Source organism: Pelobates fuscus, chromosome 4, assembly GCF_036172605.1.
Source record: "Pelobates fuscus isolate aPelFus1 chromosome 4, aPelFus1.pri, whole genome shotgun sequence".
Taxonomy (NCBI): domain Eukaryota; kingdom Metazoa; phylum Chordata; class Amphibia; order Anura; family Pelobatidae; genus Pelobates; species Pelobates fuscus.
The window spans coordinates 345338300-345351853 of record NC_086320.1 but is presented as its reverse complement, the minus strand read 5'-3'; the positions used below and the strand labels follow the sequence as shown (position 1 = coordinate 345351853).

The following is a 13554-nucleotide window of genomic DNA, read 5'->3' as shown; positions in this document are numbered from 1 at the left end:
AGGCGCTACTCAGAAATGTCTGTCAAGCTTATACAGGTTTATATCTGTTTTAAACAAAAATAAGAGGTATCAAGTAGCTACTGTGAAATGATAAACAGTTCTTGTACATTATGCTTCAATATATGTTTTCTACATGTAACATTCTTTTTTTCCATTCCTCAATAAAACAAAGATTGACAAAAAAAAAAAAGAATTATAGAACCAGCTTGTAGACTAATGTTTGCCCTACCTGGGTTGCCCATTCATTTTGAAAACTTGTGTGAAGTGAGCAGAGTACAAAGATATTACCTTTTCAATAGTGGTGGGTATTTACCTGTCTCCAAGATGAAACAAGAAGAATGAAAAGTTTGTTAATGAAGAAAAATCCATGAATACTTCCAATCATGGCCATTATCTTCCATAAATATTCCTTATCTTCAATGTGTCCTCCGTCTTGGTGGTCATGTTCATGAGACATATTGTCATGTATCCCAAGAATCTAAAATATTGTACAACAAAAACTTAATGTAAACACTTCTACAGGTTTTAACCTTCAAAATTAAGTCTAGTATGTGTGTTAACCACTTCCCAATGAAAACTAATGAATCTGCATGGCTAAGGCCAGTAAGGTATTGTCACGTATACATAGGGGCATTAATTCTTGAGATGAAAATATAGTTTTGCCTCTTTATAAATCACTGGTAAGATCACACCTTGAATATGATGTGCAATTTTTGGCACCTGTTCTAAAGAAGGATATTATGGCACTAGAAAGAGTGCAGAGACGGGCTACAACATTAACGAAAGAAATTGAGCATTTTAGTTATGAAGAGAGTTAAACAAATTTAAACCTCTTTAGTTTAGAAAAACAGCACCTCAGACGTTTATGATAGCATTGTACAAATATATTCAGGGCCAATACAAACCATTGTCTGGAAATCTATTCATAAATAGGATTATACATATGATTATACATAGGACAAGATGTCACGCATTTAGATTGTAAGAAAGGAGATTTAGCCTAAGTCAAAGGAAAGGGTTTCACAGTAAGAACAATAAGGATGTGGAATTCTCTGCCTTAAGAGGTGGTTTTATCAGAGTCTATACAGATGTTTAAACAGCAATTAGATAAATACTTGCAAAAACATAGTATACAGGGATATAATGTTTGATTAGAGGGGTAATAGCTTCTTGATCCAAGGAGATAGCTGACTGCCATTCTGGGGTCCAGAAGGATTTTTTTTTTGTTTGTTGCACAATTGGAATCACTTTGCCTTCTTTTGGATCAACAGCAAAAATCAAATGTAAAAAAGGCTGAACTTGATGGACACATGTCTCTTTCCAGCTGTGTAACTATGTGATACAAAATAGACAGACTATAAAAGGAGAAAGATGAAGATAAATATTTAGTTTTGATATTTGTTTCTCTTTATACAATTTGATAATGAAAACCAATGATTATCTTTAGCCCCTTCCCAGTTGCAAAAATGTGGCCAAAAAACCTGCAGATACAAAGACAGCTGTGCAGCAGGGGAGGATAAAGCACTGTTTACAGTCCCTCTGCAGAGATGCAGAGATGCAGAGAGGCAGAATAGAACCCTGGCAGATACCTATGATTCTCTGTAGAGTGAAAATTGGGGCTGAAACACTAAGAAAAGCTTAGTGTGGCTTGGTGTACTAAACATGACATGATTTTTGTTTTGATTGCAATTTATTAATAACAGTGCAACTTGTACATTAAGTATAACTGTGTAGGCTCCTTGAGACCACTCATATTTACACAATTAGATCGACCATGATTGTTTATTTTTGTTATCAATACATATCTAATACATGTCCAATATAGTGAGGTCAAAGATATCTTTCTGATGTTTTCAATATTTGTATTCAGAGGGGGATCAGTGATAATAGGTAAATACTTAATGCACACTTTCTTTTAATACGTTTCTTTAATGTTTTTGGAGATTGCATAAAACAAATATTGATGGAAATAGAGATCCACTTTACCTGAGGAATTAGGTGCAGAAGTGCATCTCCAGTCAATGTTCCTACTGCCAATCCAACAAACAACTGTAAGATAAGTTTATAATTCTCTTCACAAGAACTAAATATAATAAGTGTGGCACCGAACATAGATCCCACCGTGAGGAGCAACACTGCGATTGTGCTGTAGCCATATTCTGAAATACACACAACACACAGAGAGGACACACAGCAAATGGGAAATTAATAGATTTTTTTATGCAGAAATACATAATATTTAGAGACTGATAGTTTTATGTGACGTTTTGTGTCTTTGATTGCATTTTTGCCCTACACTTTTGTTTATAGTGTCCACAAATAATGTCTCTGGAGAAGATACCCATTGGCCCATCTGAGACCTTGGAATCATCAAAGGCAAACCTACAACAATATCATATTTACTAACATTTAAAGTGGATTTTGCTCTGACAACTCTTAGCTAGCAGAAGGAATTCCTAGAATAAGACGCCACACAGCGGTTCCAATCACCATGTAAGATGGTTAACGTTGCAGTGTAAGCTTTTGCTGTGTTCAGTGTGGGAATATGTGTGCATATAAATGTGAGTGTTTGTGTAATTTCCCTAACAAAAGGATGTTAGGGGAATTGCAAAAAGTAAATACAAATTCTACAGTTACAGGACGGGGGTACCAATTGTAATAACTTTTCCATTTATGTGAGACTCAGACATGAAGTTCTGGACTTGGTGCAAGATAACCCATGTATACCGTTGGACATATAATACATATATTTATATATAAATATATATGATTTATATAAAATATATTTTTGGTTCCTGTTCAACTTGGTAGATGTTACTGAATTACCAGCAATATATGATGACACTCACTCTCTAGAGTGGTGGGAGGAGGTAGTTGGGTGCTGGAAGATTCTTCTGATTGACATGTGCAGCTTAGAAGGTGATGAATAATTGCTGGAGTCATTTGCTTGAACTGTTCTCTAGAAACAGGAGAATGGCTGTTCTGTAGAAAAATCCTCACAAGTTCATGTGCAGAATAACAAGGATGACCCTAAAAATGCAGAATTAAAATGATTTTAAAAAAACAACAAAATGCTACTGAAGAGGGTTTGGATCCATTAAAATTACACCGTGATTGGCATTAATCTCAAACTTCCTAAGGAAAAAAAACACACAGATAAACATAATCATAGACACCTGTATGCATGTGTAGTGCCTTCCTCGATGAACTGTGGGTAAATACAATTTAAGAGAACAATATTTCTTCCCTAGCTCAAGGTGCAGTAACACTTGAAAATATGAAATTATTTGATACCAGCAGTTTATCTGACGTTGAAATGAGAGACGAATATTGTAAACAGTGGCTCTGGCCCATATTACAGACTTGACCTATACTTTTCCTATATACCATTTTTTTACAAAAATGTCTACTCTTCCTCTTGCTGTCTGCCCACTCACTGTATTCACTAACTGTTTTACCTCCCTTTCTATTGCTTTCTTTTTTTCTTCTGTTGTTACCTCTTTCTTATGCAATTGATTTTAAAATCTAGATGCCCCTCATGTATTAGTGTGGTTCCCCTGTTCCCATCATCTATTTCTTAACCTCACCTAGAAGTGACGTGAGGTACCAAAACCACCTGGTGTTTTGCCCAAATCCTTCCCACTCTCCCCAACTCACAATAAAATTAACTTTGAATCTGTAAAATCACAAATGCATTATCAAGTTAGCTTTGCCTTACTAATCTACTATCTCCTGCCTGTCAGGGATGGTCTCTTGGTGCCAGATCACCAAATATTGGGCTGCACTGTATAATGTGCACCAGTCTCGTCACTAAAGGCTACATAGTGCTGGGACTTTAATGATGACGAAGCTGACTGGAGCACAGAGCCCCTGGACCAATGCAGGTCATTTTTATCTTTACTACAGACTGTTTAGATATCAGTCTTCATTCCAGTATGTGACTGCAGAGCACCCATGATACATCAGTAATGCATTTAAAACACTGCTCCCTCTCTGGCCAGTCATGTAACAGGGGACTAGAAAGAGTAAAGTATTCTTTACCCTTGCCAACAGTATACCACCAGGGCAAGTGTGGGCAAAATTAATATAAATTGCAAAGACCTGAATGGCAGGTAGCAGAGGCCAGGCAACAAAATGCTCCGTGCAGAACCGAAATGTATGTGGATAACCAGTAGTGATATTGTGTATACAGGTGCTTATAGTGATAGTAGTACAGAAGTGAAAAAGTCTATGCTGCTACCACCAATGTGCAATTCTCTCACTCCTTAGCACAAATCAAATTACCATTTGATATGTGGATAACCAGCTCGCAATATTTGTATATCTACTCATGATGGGGAGACTGAGCATCTCATTGGCCCTTTAACGATCCATATTTGTTTTATCAATAGGGCCTTACATTTTGTATAGTGCCCAGGACACTGGGCATCTCCAGGCTCTTACGGGTCCATATTTATTTTATTAACAGGATACAGGATATGTTAAAGCATAACTGATTTTAGTATTTTCACTATTCTGAATATCAATGTTTGTGTATGTAGTCTCTTTTACCTGCTTCCATTGTGTTGAGTATTCTGTTATTTTAGAAATTTCTTGATTTCTAATCTGCAGTTCTTCTTCCCTTTCCCGTGGGACAGGTAGGGGTTCCGGATTTGTTCCTGGTACTACAAGACTCCTCTGTTTTCGTCTGTGATTGTGATCTTTTGTGTCACATGCAATTACTGCTTTAAGTTTTCCAATAAGCTCATCTATGTCTGAGGAAAGAAGATAATGTGGAGGTGTAAAACAGTTTACTAACTAAACATGATGAATTTATATTCATGTTTCATGGGAATTCAGTGATCTTCATTGGTCATATAATTTTTCCTAAACTAAAGAATTTTTGTAGCTGTCAGTTGTGGCGTTAAATCATATATTTTTTTAAACTTTATTTTTTGTTGCCTCTTAGCACAATAGCTATAATTAAAAAGCTCAAACTGAGACTTGCAAGTCTTGCATGTTACTTGAATGTTCATGTAACCTGCGCGTTCCACAGTTTCACTTCTAATTGACACGGACCCTCGAGTCCCGCACTACACTGTGATATGCAAACCTTTTTACAAAGTTAATGAAGGGACTCTCCTATCTAAATAAAAAGATATTAAACAAACAAAAAAGCTAACATATTACAACAGAGCCACCCTGTTCTGACAAGTTCTTTTCGGATTCTGCTTCAGGAGCCGATATCACCACTGTACTCTTGCACATGGGCAAGAGTACAGTATTGAGGTCTATGGAGGACTGCGGGATTTCTGTTTTGGTCTTATGTTTTTGGTTAAAAATAGATAAAAAAAAAAAAAAAAAGAGGAAGTGAAAAAAGTAAGCACGGCATGACAGTGCCGCTTTAAATTTGAATTTCCCTTTGAATTCTCACTTTAGTGGAGAGAGAGAAACAGAGAACATTAATTTATTTTCTATGTACAATTAAGAAATGGGATGCTTTTATTTGCGTATATCTATGTGTATATGTTTGCAAGGAGTAGATGTGTAATACAAGCAAGGGAGATTGTGTGTGTGTTTATGTATAAAATATATAACTGTCTTTAAAATTTGCCTGTAGTGGGAGGTTGGAATAGTTGTTGCTGCTACTGTCAGCTCCGAGTCTCAGAGGGGACATGTTTGTACACAAGAAACTCTTAATGATAAATGTCAGCATTCGTACCTGGAGCAAACAGCTCACTGGTTCTGTTCAGAGATTGGAAGATCAAATCTGTAAAGAAGTCAGCATCTGGCAACTCTGTCTGTCGAATACAAACCCGCTGTATCGATAATGCAAGAATCACTTCAGCTAGCCTTGGAAGAGTAGTTTTATCAGTTCCTACAACGCGCAATACCCCAAATTCTTTCTCCAGAAAATTCCAATCAACACACTGAAAGAAATGTAAACAGGAAATGTGATTGGCAGTTGTTTTACTTGGTAATGTATTAGTATTGGTGGATTAACAGCAGAAAGGGGGTTATTTAATAAAAATGTCCATGTCCAACCAGTCACATTGATCCAGGAGTTATTGACTAAGCACAGCGGCCGGTCAAGCAGGCTGACTCAACACTAAATAGCAGTAAACTGAATTCCAAAAAAACTTCTAGGCTACTGTAGCCATTCTCTAAAACTTCTCCAATTCAGTTATTGTCACGGCCAAGTAAGCTATCAGATGGAAACAAATAAATAGGGAATTTTATACTGAAAAATACATTTTAAGGAGTAGAAAGAATCAAAAGAGAGGAGTCAACGAGCTTATCTACAGTCTTTCTCTCATACTTGCTCTTCTATTTGTTGACAATTTACAAATACTGAATATGATTAACACATTAAAGTTATTGACAAAATCTAAAATTGTATCAAACTGAAATCCATATTTAGGCTAAGCCTAAATACTAAAATTGCTGATCTGGCAAAAAAAAAAAAAAATCCACCTCAGATTTAGTCACACCTTGTCTGTGTATGCCCAAATTGTTCAATGAGAATTTAATTTGATGCAATTTAAAATTTAGTTAAAAAAAAACAAAAACCCTAAGTAGGCCAAGTGAATATAAGTTGTTGAATGGTAAGGAAGGTGTCCAGCTTTATAATTCAGTCATAAGCAACGTCACTGATCCATCTTTTCCCATTTACATACTACATGGGGCATTCCATCGATCAAAATTCCATATTCAGACCTCTATAGTGTTTGCGTCTAGAGCTGCCAGGTATTCAAATCCATGTGTTATCTTATCCTCTAGAAGTGTCTGGTATTTAAATCTAGCTATTACCTAAACCTCTGAATTTCAAAATGCAGCATGGAGCCACTACAGAATGTGCATCAACAGGTGTCTTGCGTTTAAATCCAACCACAACCTTTTACGGTTAATTTCTTTCTTCTTCTTCTTCTTATGTTATTATTTATATAGTGCCATCAAATTCCGCAGCGCTTTACAATGGGTAGACGAACGGACAAGTAGTTGTAACCAGACAAGTTGGACACACAGGAACAGAGGGGTTGAGGGCCCTGCTCAATGAGCTTACATGCTAGAGGGAGTGGGATAAAGTGACACAAAAGGTAAGGACAGTATTAGACTAGTGACAGTTGCAAGAGAGGAATCAGTCGGGAGCAATTAACAGTTTAATTGATACGCTTTTATGAAGAAGTGTTTTTTTAATGATTTTTTTGAAGGAGTGGAGACTGGGTGAGCATCTAACGGAGGAGGGAAGCGAGTTCCACAGGAACGGCGCAGCCCTTGAGAAGTCTTGAAGGCGAGCATCAGAGGTGGGAGTACGGACATCAGATAAACGTAAGTCTTCAGCAGATCGTAAGGGCCTAGATGGGACATACTTGTGTATTGGGGAGGATAGATAGGTGGGAGCAGCATTATGTAGAGATTTGAAAGCAAGAACCAGCATTTTAAATTGAGCTCTATATCTTACAGGAAGTCAATGTAGGGACTGACAGAAAGGTGAGGCGTGGGAGGTGCAGGCGGACAGGAAGATAAGCCTCGCTGCCGCATTCATTATGGACTGGAACGGCGCAAGTTAGGAGCACGTAAGACCACTGAGAAGCGGATTACATTAGTCAAGGTGAGAAAGGACATTGGAATGGACCAGCACTTGTAAATATATATGTAGACACTATATAATAGGATAATGCATGACACCTTCAAGGTAAAAGGAACACTGTTGGGTCAGGAACACCAACATGTATTCCTGACCCTGTAGTGTTAAAACCACCATCTATCCCCCTGGTCCAACTTGCCCCCCTAAATATAGTAACATCTTACTTGTATTCAACTCTGCAGCTGCTGCCTCTGATCTGCCTGCTGTCTGCTGACATCATCAGAAGTGTGGTTCCGAGCCAACCACAATGCTTTCCCATAGGCTGTCAAGGAGGCAAATCAGGGGCAGAGCCAGCACAAGTCAAACACAGCCCTGGCCAATCAGCATATCCTCATAGAGATGTATTGAATCAATATCAATTCAGTGTCTGCATGCAGAGGGTGGAGACACTGAATGGCAGTGCTGCACACTATGCAGCATTTCCCCAGAAGCACCTCTAGCAGCCATCTGAGGAGTGGCCACTGTAGTTATCACTAGGCTGTAATGTAAACACTGCATTTTCTCTGAAAAGACCATGCTTACAGCAAAAAGCCTGAAGGTAATGATTCTACTCACCAGAACAAATTCAATAAGCTGTAGTTGTTCTGGTGACTATAGTGTCCCTTTCGTGACTAAAGTATGAATTATCATAAATTCAAAGATAATTTAAAATTTAAGCTACAGTTGACAAATTAGAATAGTTATCTAAGTCAGCAATCTTTCCAGTTTGGGTATTTTAGCATAAAGTTAGTGATGACATTTCAAATTACTGAGAAAATCACTGAACTCATGAGACACTAGTCTTACCTTTTGTTTATCAGATATTTGGAAATAGTGCTTTACTGTTACTAAGATATCCTCTATCTCATTAGAAGACAGATCATGACAGTCTTCTTCGTTCCTTAAATGAAGCAAGTTGTTGAGGTAAAATGTATAATCCTTGTCAACGTGGCCAGGAATAGTGGAGCAGAAGTCTTTTTGGTATACTATATAATACAGAAGTATAACTGATATTTTTTGTATTGATTCTTCATCTATTTTATTGGCTGTTTCTGTTCCGGCTATTAGCAGCAAGGGATCAGCTTGTAGACACTGAAAAATATAATAATAATAATAATAATAATAATAATAATAAAAGATTTACAAGGGTGTTATAAGAATACTAAATTATCACAATCGAGCATGCAAACAGTACTTTTCAGCATTTTTCACACCTTATTTTTACATTGATCACACACAGCCACAATAGACGTCAAGCTTGATAAAGACCAGTTTGGTCGAAACGTTGCCTTGACTGTGAGTTTAATAAATTGCCTATTCTACTGATATCTGGAGTGATTTTAAAGTTTTCTACTGTTACCAATAAAGGTTTGAACTACATCCAGCTGCTGTCCTGTCTGTGATATCGTGGTCCTGCATCTTGAAATATCTGGTCTATCAACGTGAGAGCAAAATTTTACTGCTCCATGCTTGTGAGTTGATTGGTTTACTATTTTATATTTCTGTGCTTGATCCACAGATTTACACTAATTTTTTTTTTTTCCTGTTTCCCTTACCTTTTCTTCATTTGGCCTGATATATCCAATATTTGGGAGTACATATTCCCCATTTCAAGTTATTTATGTAAGTGCTCTTTTTTATACATTGTATCACTTAGGCACCTTTTTTTTTTGATAGATTTAAGATACATTACATATTATATATAGTGTATTTCAGTTTGCACTTTTATATGACCTGTTTTGCACTTTATGTATATGAATACACATACACAGATGTATATATGAATCACTATCTTTAAAGGCACAGCACACTTTTTTCTATCCTACTTAGAAACAAACATATACAGGATTATTTACTACAGTGAGAATCGTTTGGGATTTAAAGTCAATTCAGAATGCATTTAAAATTGAAAGCCAAAATAGCCATAGTGGAAAACACTTGCCAATGCTCACAGTTACACTGTTTTGACCTAAAATTTACAACCGACTTTAAATTCCCCAAATTCTAACTTTAGTGAATAGTCTGAATAATATTTCTTTTACAAACCACATCTGTCTATTTTCAAACTCTGTATCCACTCATTTATCTTTACCCTATGAGACCATAGCAATTCTCAATGGGCTTCATCAACATTCCATTATCCACTTCAACAAATCGAGAACACTTCTAAGTATTGCTCAACCAGCAAGAGTCGCCACCACTGTATGAGTTCATCTCTCCCTTTCACCAAATTCTTTGCTCTAATTAAAATATCTCTCTGCATCCTGACACTTTATTACATTTCCATTGTACCCCTACTTGTCCTTTCTAACCACTGATACCTTTGAAAAATAAATTAAACTTAGATGCCGGTGAAAATGTGTACAAATGTGTAAATATCCAATTTCAACATGTTCACCAAACAGATTTCGTGTATCATTTATCCAAACTTTAATTTGTAAAACTGGTATGCCTATTCTGGTGCCAATTAAAAAGATCTACAAAAAAAGAAGTCTACAATGTTTAATACCATGACATGCGGTTATGTGAATCATCACCTCATCAAGTGGTGATGATCAACTAAACCAGCAGACTAAAATGCTCCATTCCACACGAGTCCTGATAAAGAAAATCATATGGATTATTTTTCTTGTACTTCTAAACTGCCAACATGTTTTAAATATGTAATTGTTTACATCAAAAGTCTATAGAATTAAGGGACACTCAAAGAACCAAAACAGCTTGAGCTTAATGAAGCAGTTGCGGTGTGTAGATCATGTTCCTGCAGCCTTACTGCCCAAATATTTGCCATTTAGGAGGTAATCCACGTTTTTTATGCAGAACTAGACACACCTTATGTGGCTGAGACTTGCACAGCCTCACTACATACTTTCTGAAACATAAGTCATAATCTTTAAACTTTGATTACAGCACTGTTTGATTATTTTAGAATTTCTTACTTCCTTCTCTGTTAATTGCTTGCTGTGGCATGCAGCAGCCTCCTGTGTGTGATTAAAGTTCAATTAACAGAGAAGGTACAAAAGGAAAACTTGGCTGTTTGAGTCACAGTAATGTCTGTTCCAAATATGCTATACGCTGTGTGAACAATCATTGTGAACTTCATTATAAAGGGTTGCGACTTCAATGTCAGTACTAGTGATACTTACTTTATATATAATTATATGTTTGCATTGTCTTATTTATATTCTCATTTCTAATCATTACACTGAGAATGTTATATAGAATCGATTGTATGGACAAATGAACAAAATGAACATGCACATACATATTCAGTAGAATACTTTGGCTGACAGAGTTGTTGAAAATGTAGCCCAACAATAAATTGAGGATCAGGGTTGGACAGTACTTAAAACTTGCTATGGAAAGAGCAAAATTAAAATTTAAAAAGAAAAATATACAAAAACATTTTTTTTTATGGTCAACACTAAAAACAAAGAAGCAAATTTGTAATTTCTTGAATTTTAATAGTAATTACATGTTTTCTTCACAAAATACAATATATTGAAAAATTAAAAGCAACTAAATATGTATTGAAAAAAACCACAAAAAAAAACAAAAACAAAATACAAACCAAAAACAAACAAAAAAAACACTTAAAAAATATGGATTTTTGTTTTTCATGTGAAGGAAGTGATTTAGGATTGTTTATGAAGAATGAGGAAACATCACATGTGGACGTTGAGTTTAGAAGTCCAGCATTGCGGCTTAGCTATTCAAATCACGTATTCTGGCACAATTTGTTACACTGGCTTAGTGAACACTGCTGGAATACTAATTACTAGTAATGCAGAATAGTTTTAGACTTAACAAAATCCATTATACAAAGCTATAATTATATGTTATGGATTATAACCTGTCTCATTACAGGCATATACAATGTACTTGATATACATTTAAACTGATTTATTACGACTTTACAATTCCATGAAAATAATATCATGCATGCAGACCATGTATCTACAAAAAACACAGATTTTTTTTTTAAATGTATGGTCAATAATAACTTTCTTACTAATAAAAGAGAAATATTTAAAAAAAATCCAAACTTTTATTCCCCCCAAAAAATAAATAAAATAGAATAATGAAAATAATGAAAATATTTAATTTGATTAATATTTACTGATAAATATTAGTACTTGGCTAAAGATGGGTAGGATAGGTTGAAAATAACAAAACTCCAATGCCCCAAAATCTTTTAAAAAGTTAAAACTGAAAAGTGGTACTACTTGCTAAATATGTTGTCTGCACACAATTCAATAACCCTTTCGGAACCGGAGCAGCAGGCAACATGCTAGTCTGTATTTTAAAGACCTCCAGACTTTAAAAAAAAAAAACAAAGACAAGCGAAAACCAAAGACAAAAATGTTAAAGCATGAGTTAGTAGTGCATCTACATCGATAACATGTTTACTGACCCGTTTACAAGTTTGCAGTCTGTCCGTATTGCTTTGAGGACATTGCACCTGTTCCAGCAACATTGTCAAAACGTCTCTTGAGTTATTCTTAGGACTGTCCGTTTCATTTCCAGGCAGTAGATTGTGTAGTGTTTGCAGGAGACTTCCTCGGATGGAAGTTTGGTTCGTTTTACCATGGCGGGATTCAGCAAGGGCTTTTACAAAGAGTGTGCAAAAGATGAAGAATAACCCACTTCTCCATAGCAAACGCTTCTTCGAGTTCGACATCACTGCTTCTGTTCGTGGCAAAAAAAGAAAAAAAAAAGAAAATATCCCAAATTTGTGTTTTGTTAGATCACACGTTTTTAGGGGAACTAGGCGAGGATTTAAAAGGTTAATGCAAACAACAAAAAGCTTCCTATGTAGAATGGCTGCAATGTGTTATGAAGGAATTTATTAATTGGTTGAGTAAGCTGATTTGCAGTGACAAGCTGATTGTGAACAACAGGGGTCTGTGAGGAGTTTGCTTTTTGAAACAGCCATTCTCACCGCGAGCAAGCAGTACAAAAACTTGGAACTTGGGGAAAAATAAAGAAACAAAACAAACTCGGATTTTATACTTTCCGATATGAAAAGTAAACTATGTTTCTTAAAAAATGTATTATAAAATTATATATTAAAAATAAATAATAATAATTTCTATGATAAAAAGACATAAATTTAAGATTAGCTAACACAAGCTTTGTTTTTTAAAAATAGTATAATTAATTATCTAAATTTGAAGGCCTATGTAGTTTCCAGTATAAAATGCAAAACACAAATAAATGTCAGGTTCAAAATGAAAGAAATTCAAATCACACTTACATAAGTGAAAAATAGGCAGTGTTTTGTATTTTATTTTTACGCAAGAAAAACTTTGTGTTTGAAATATGTGATAACGTGCTGTTAAATTCGGATTTTAGCTAAAAGGAGTGAAAATGTTTTGCATATCTTACTTAAAACTTGAGGATTCTTTGGGAGAATGATGCAACCGTGAGAGCTTGGGAGAAGAGGATTAGTTAATTGTATTCAAGTCTGATGTTGCCATGGAGAGAGTTACTGAAAGCAACACTGTCACCGTTTGGGGACTTTGTAGAATTCACAAAGACCTCTGACGGTGACATTGCCACTGGTGGTCCAGGGGTCGGAGAGGGCAGTAAAAGGTCAGATTGAATTACCCAAACATGTCCCTTGCAGGCGCCGCCATTTTCTTCAGCAGCTGCACGAGCCAACTTCACTGCTGTAGTATCGCACATGTGTGATAGTCAGAATTTAGGACTATGGAGGGATTCACAAGGCCGCAGAATCCTTCACAGACAGAGCCTAATTACCTGCAGCCGTAACTGGTAATAGATGGGCGGATTGGCGACTTTAGATGGCGGTAGCTCCGCCCAGTGTCTAAAAGTTTCAGGTGTAAATACTGAGACAAAAGTAGTCCCTAATTTGTCTCAATATAGCCATTAAAGGGGCACCATAGTCACATGAACAACTACAGCTAAATGTAGTTGTTCTGGTG

General features: G+C 36.0%; 1 protein-coding gene across 2 annotated transcripts in view; it reads right to left on the bottom strand.

The window, feature by feature from the left end:
* SLC39A12 (solute carrier family 39 member 12) overlaps positions 1-13040 on the bottom strand; it is a 106985-nt gene extending 93945 nt beyond the window's left edge. Inside the window, exons 1-8 of one of the 2 annotated variants that reach the window (XM_063452509.1) lie at positions 12995-13040; positions 12021-12295; positions 8414-8698; positions 5702-5909; positions 4552-4754; positions 2850-3030; positions 1987-2159; positions 314-478 (exon numbers count right to left, since the gene is read on the bottom strand). In XM_063452509.1, the coding sequence (XP_063308579.1) occupies positions 314-478; positions 1987-2159; positions 2850-3030; positions 4552-4754; positions 5702-5909; positions 8414-8698; positions 12021-12287 (1482 nt within the window). In that variant the 5' untranslated portion in view covers positions 12288-12295; positions 12995-13040. Of the gene's footprint in view, positions 1-313; positions 479-1986; positions 2160-2849; positions 3031-4551; positions 4755-5701; positions 5910-8413; positions 8699-12020; positions 12421-12994 lie in introns of those variants that run through there. The other variant, XM_063452510.1, reaches the window with a different exon arrangement.
* Positions 13041-13554: the final 514 nt, after the last annotated feature.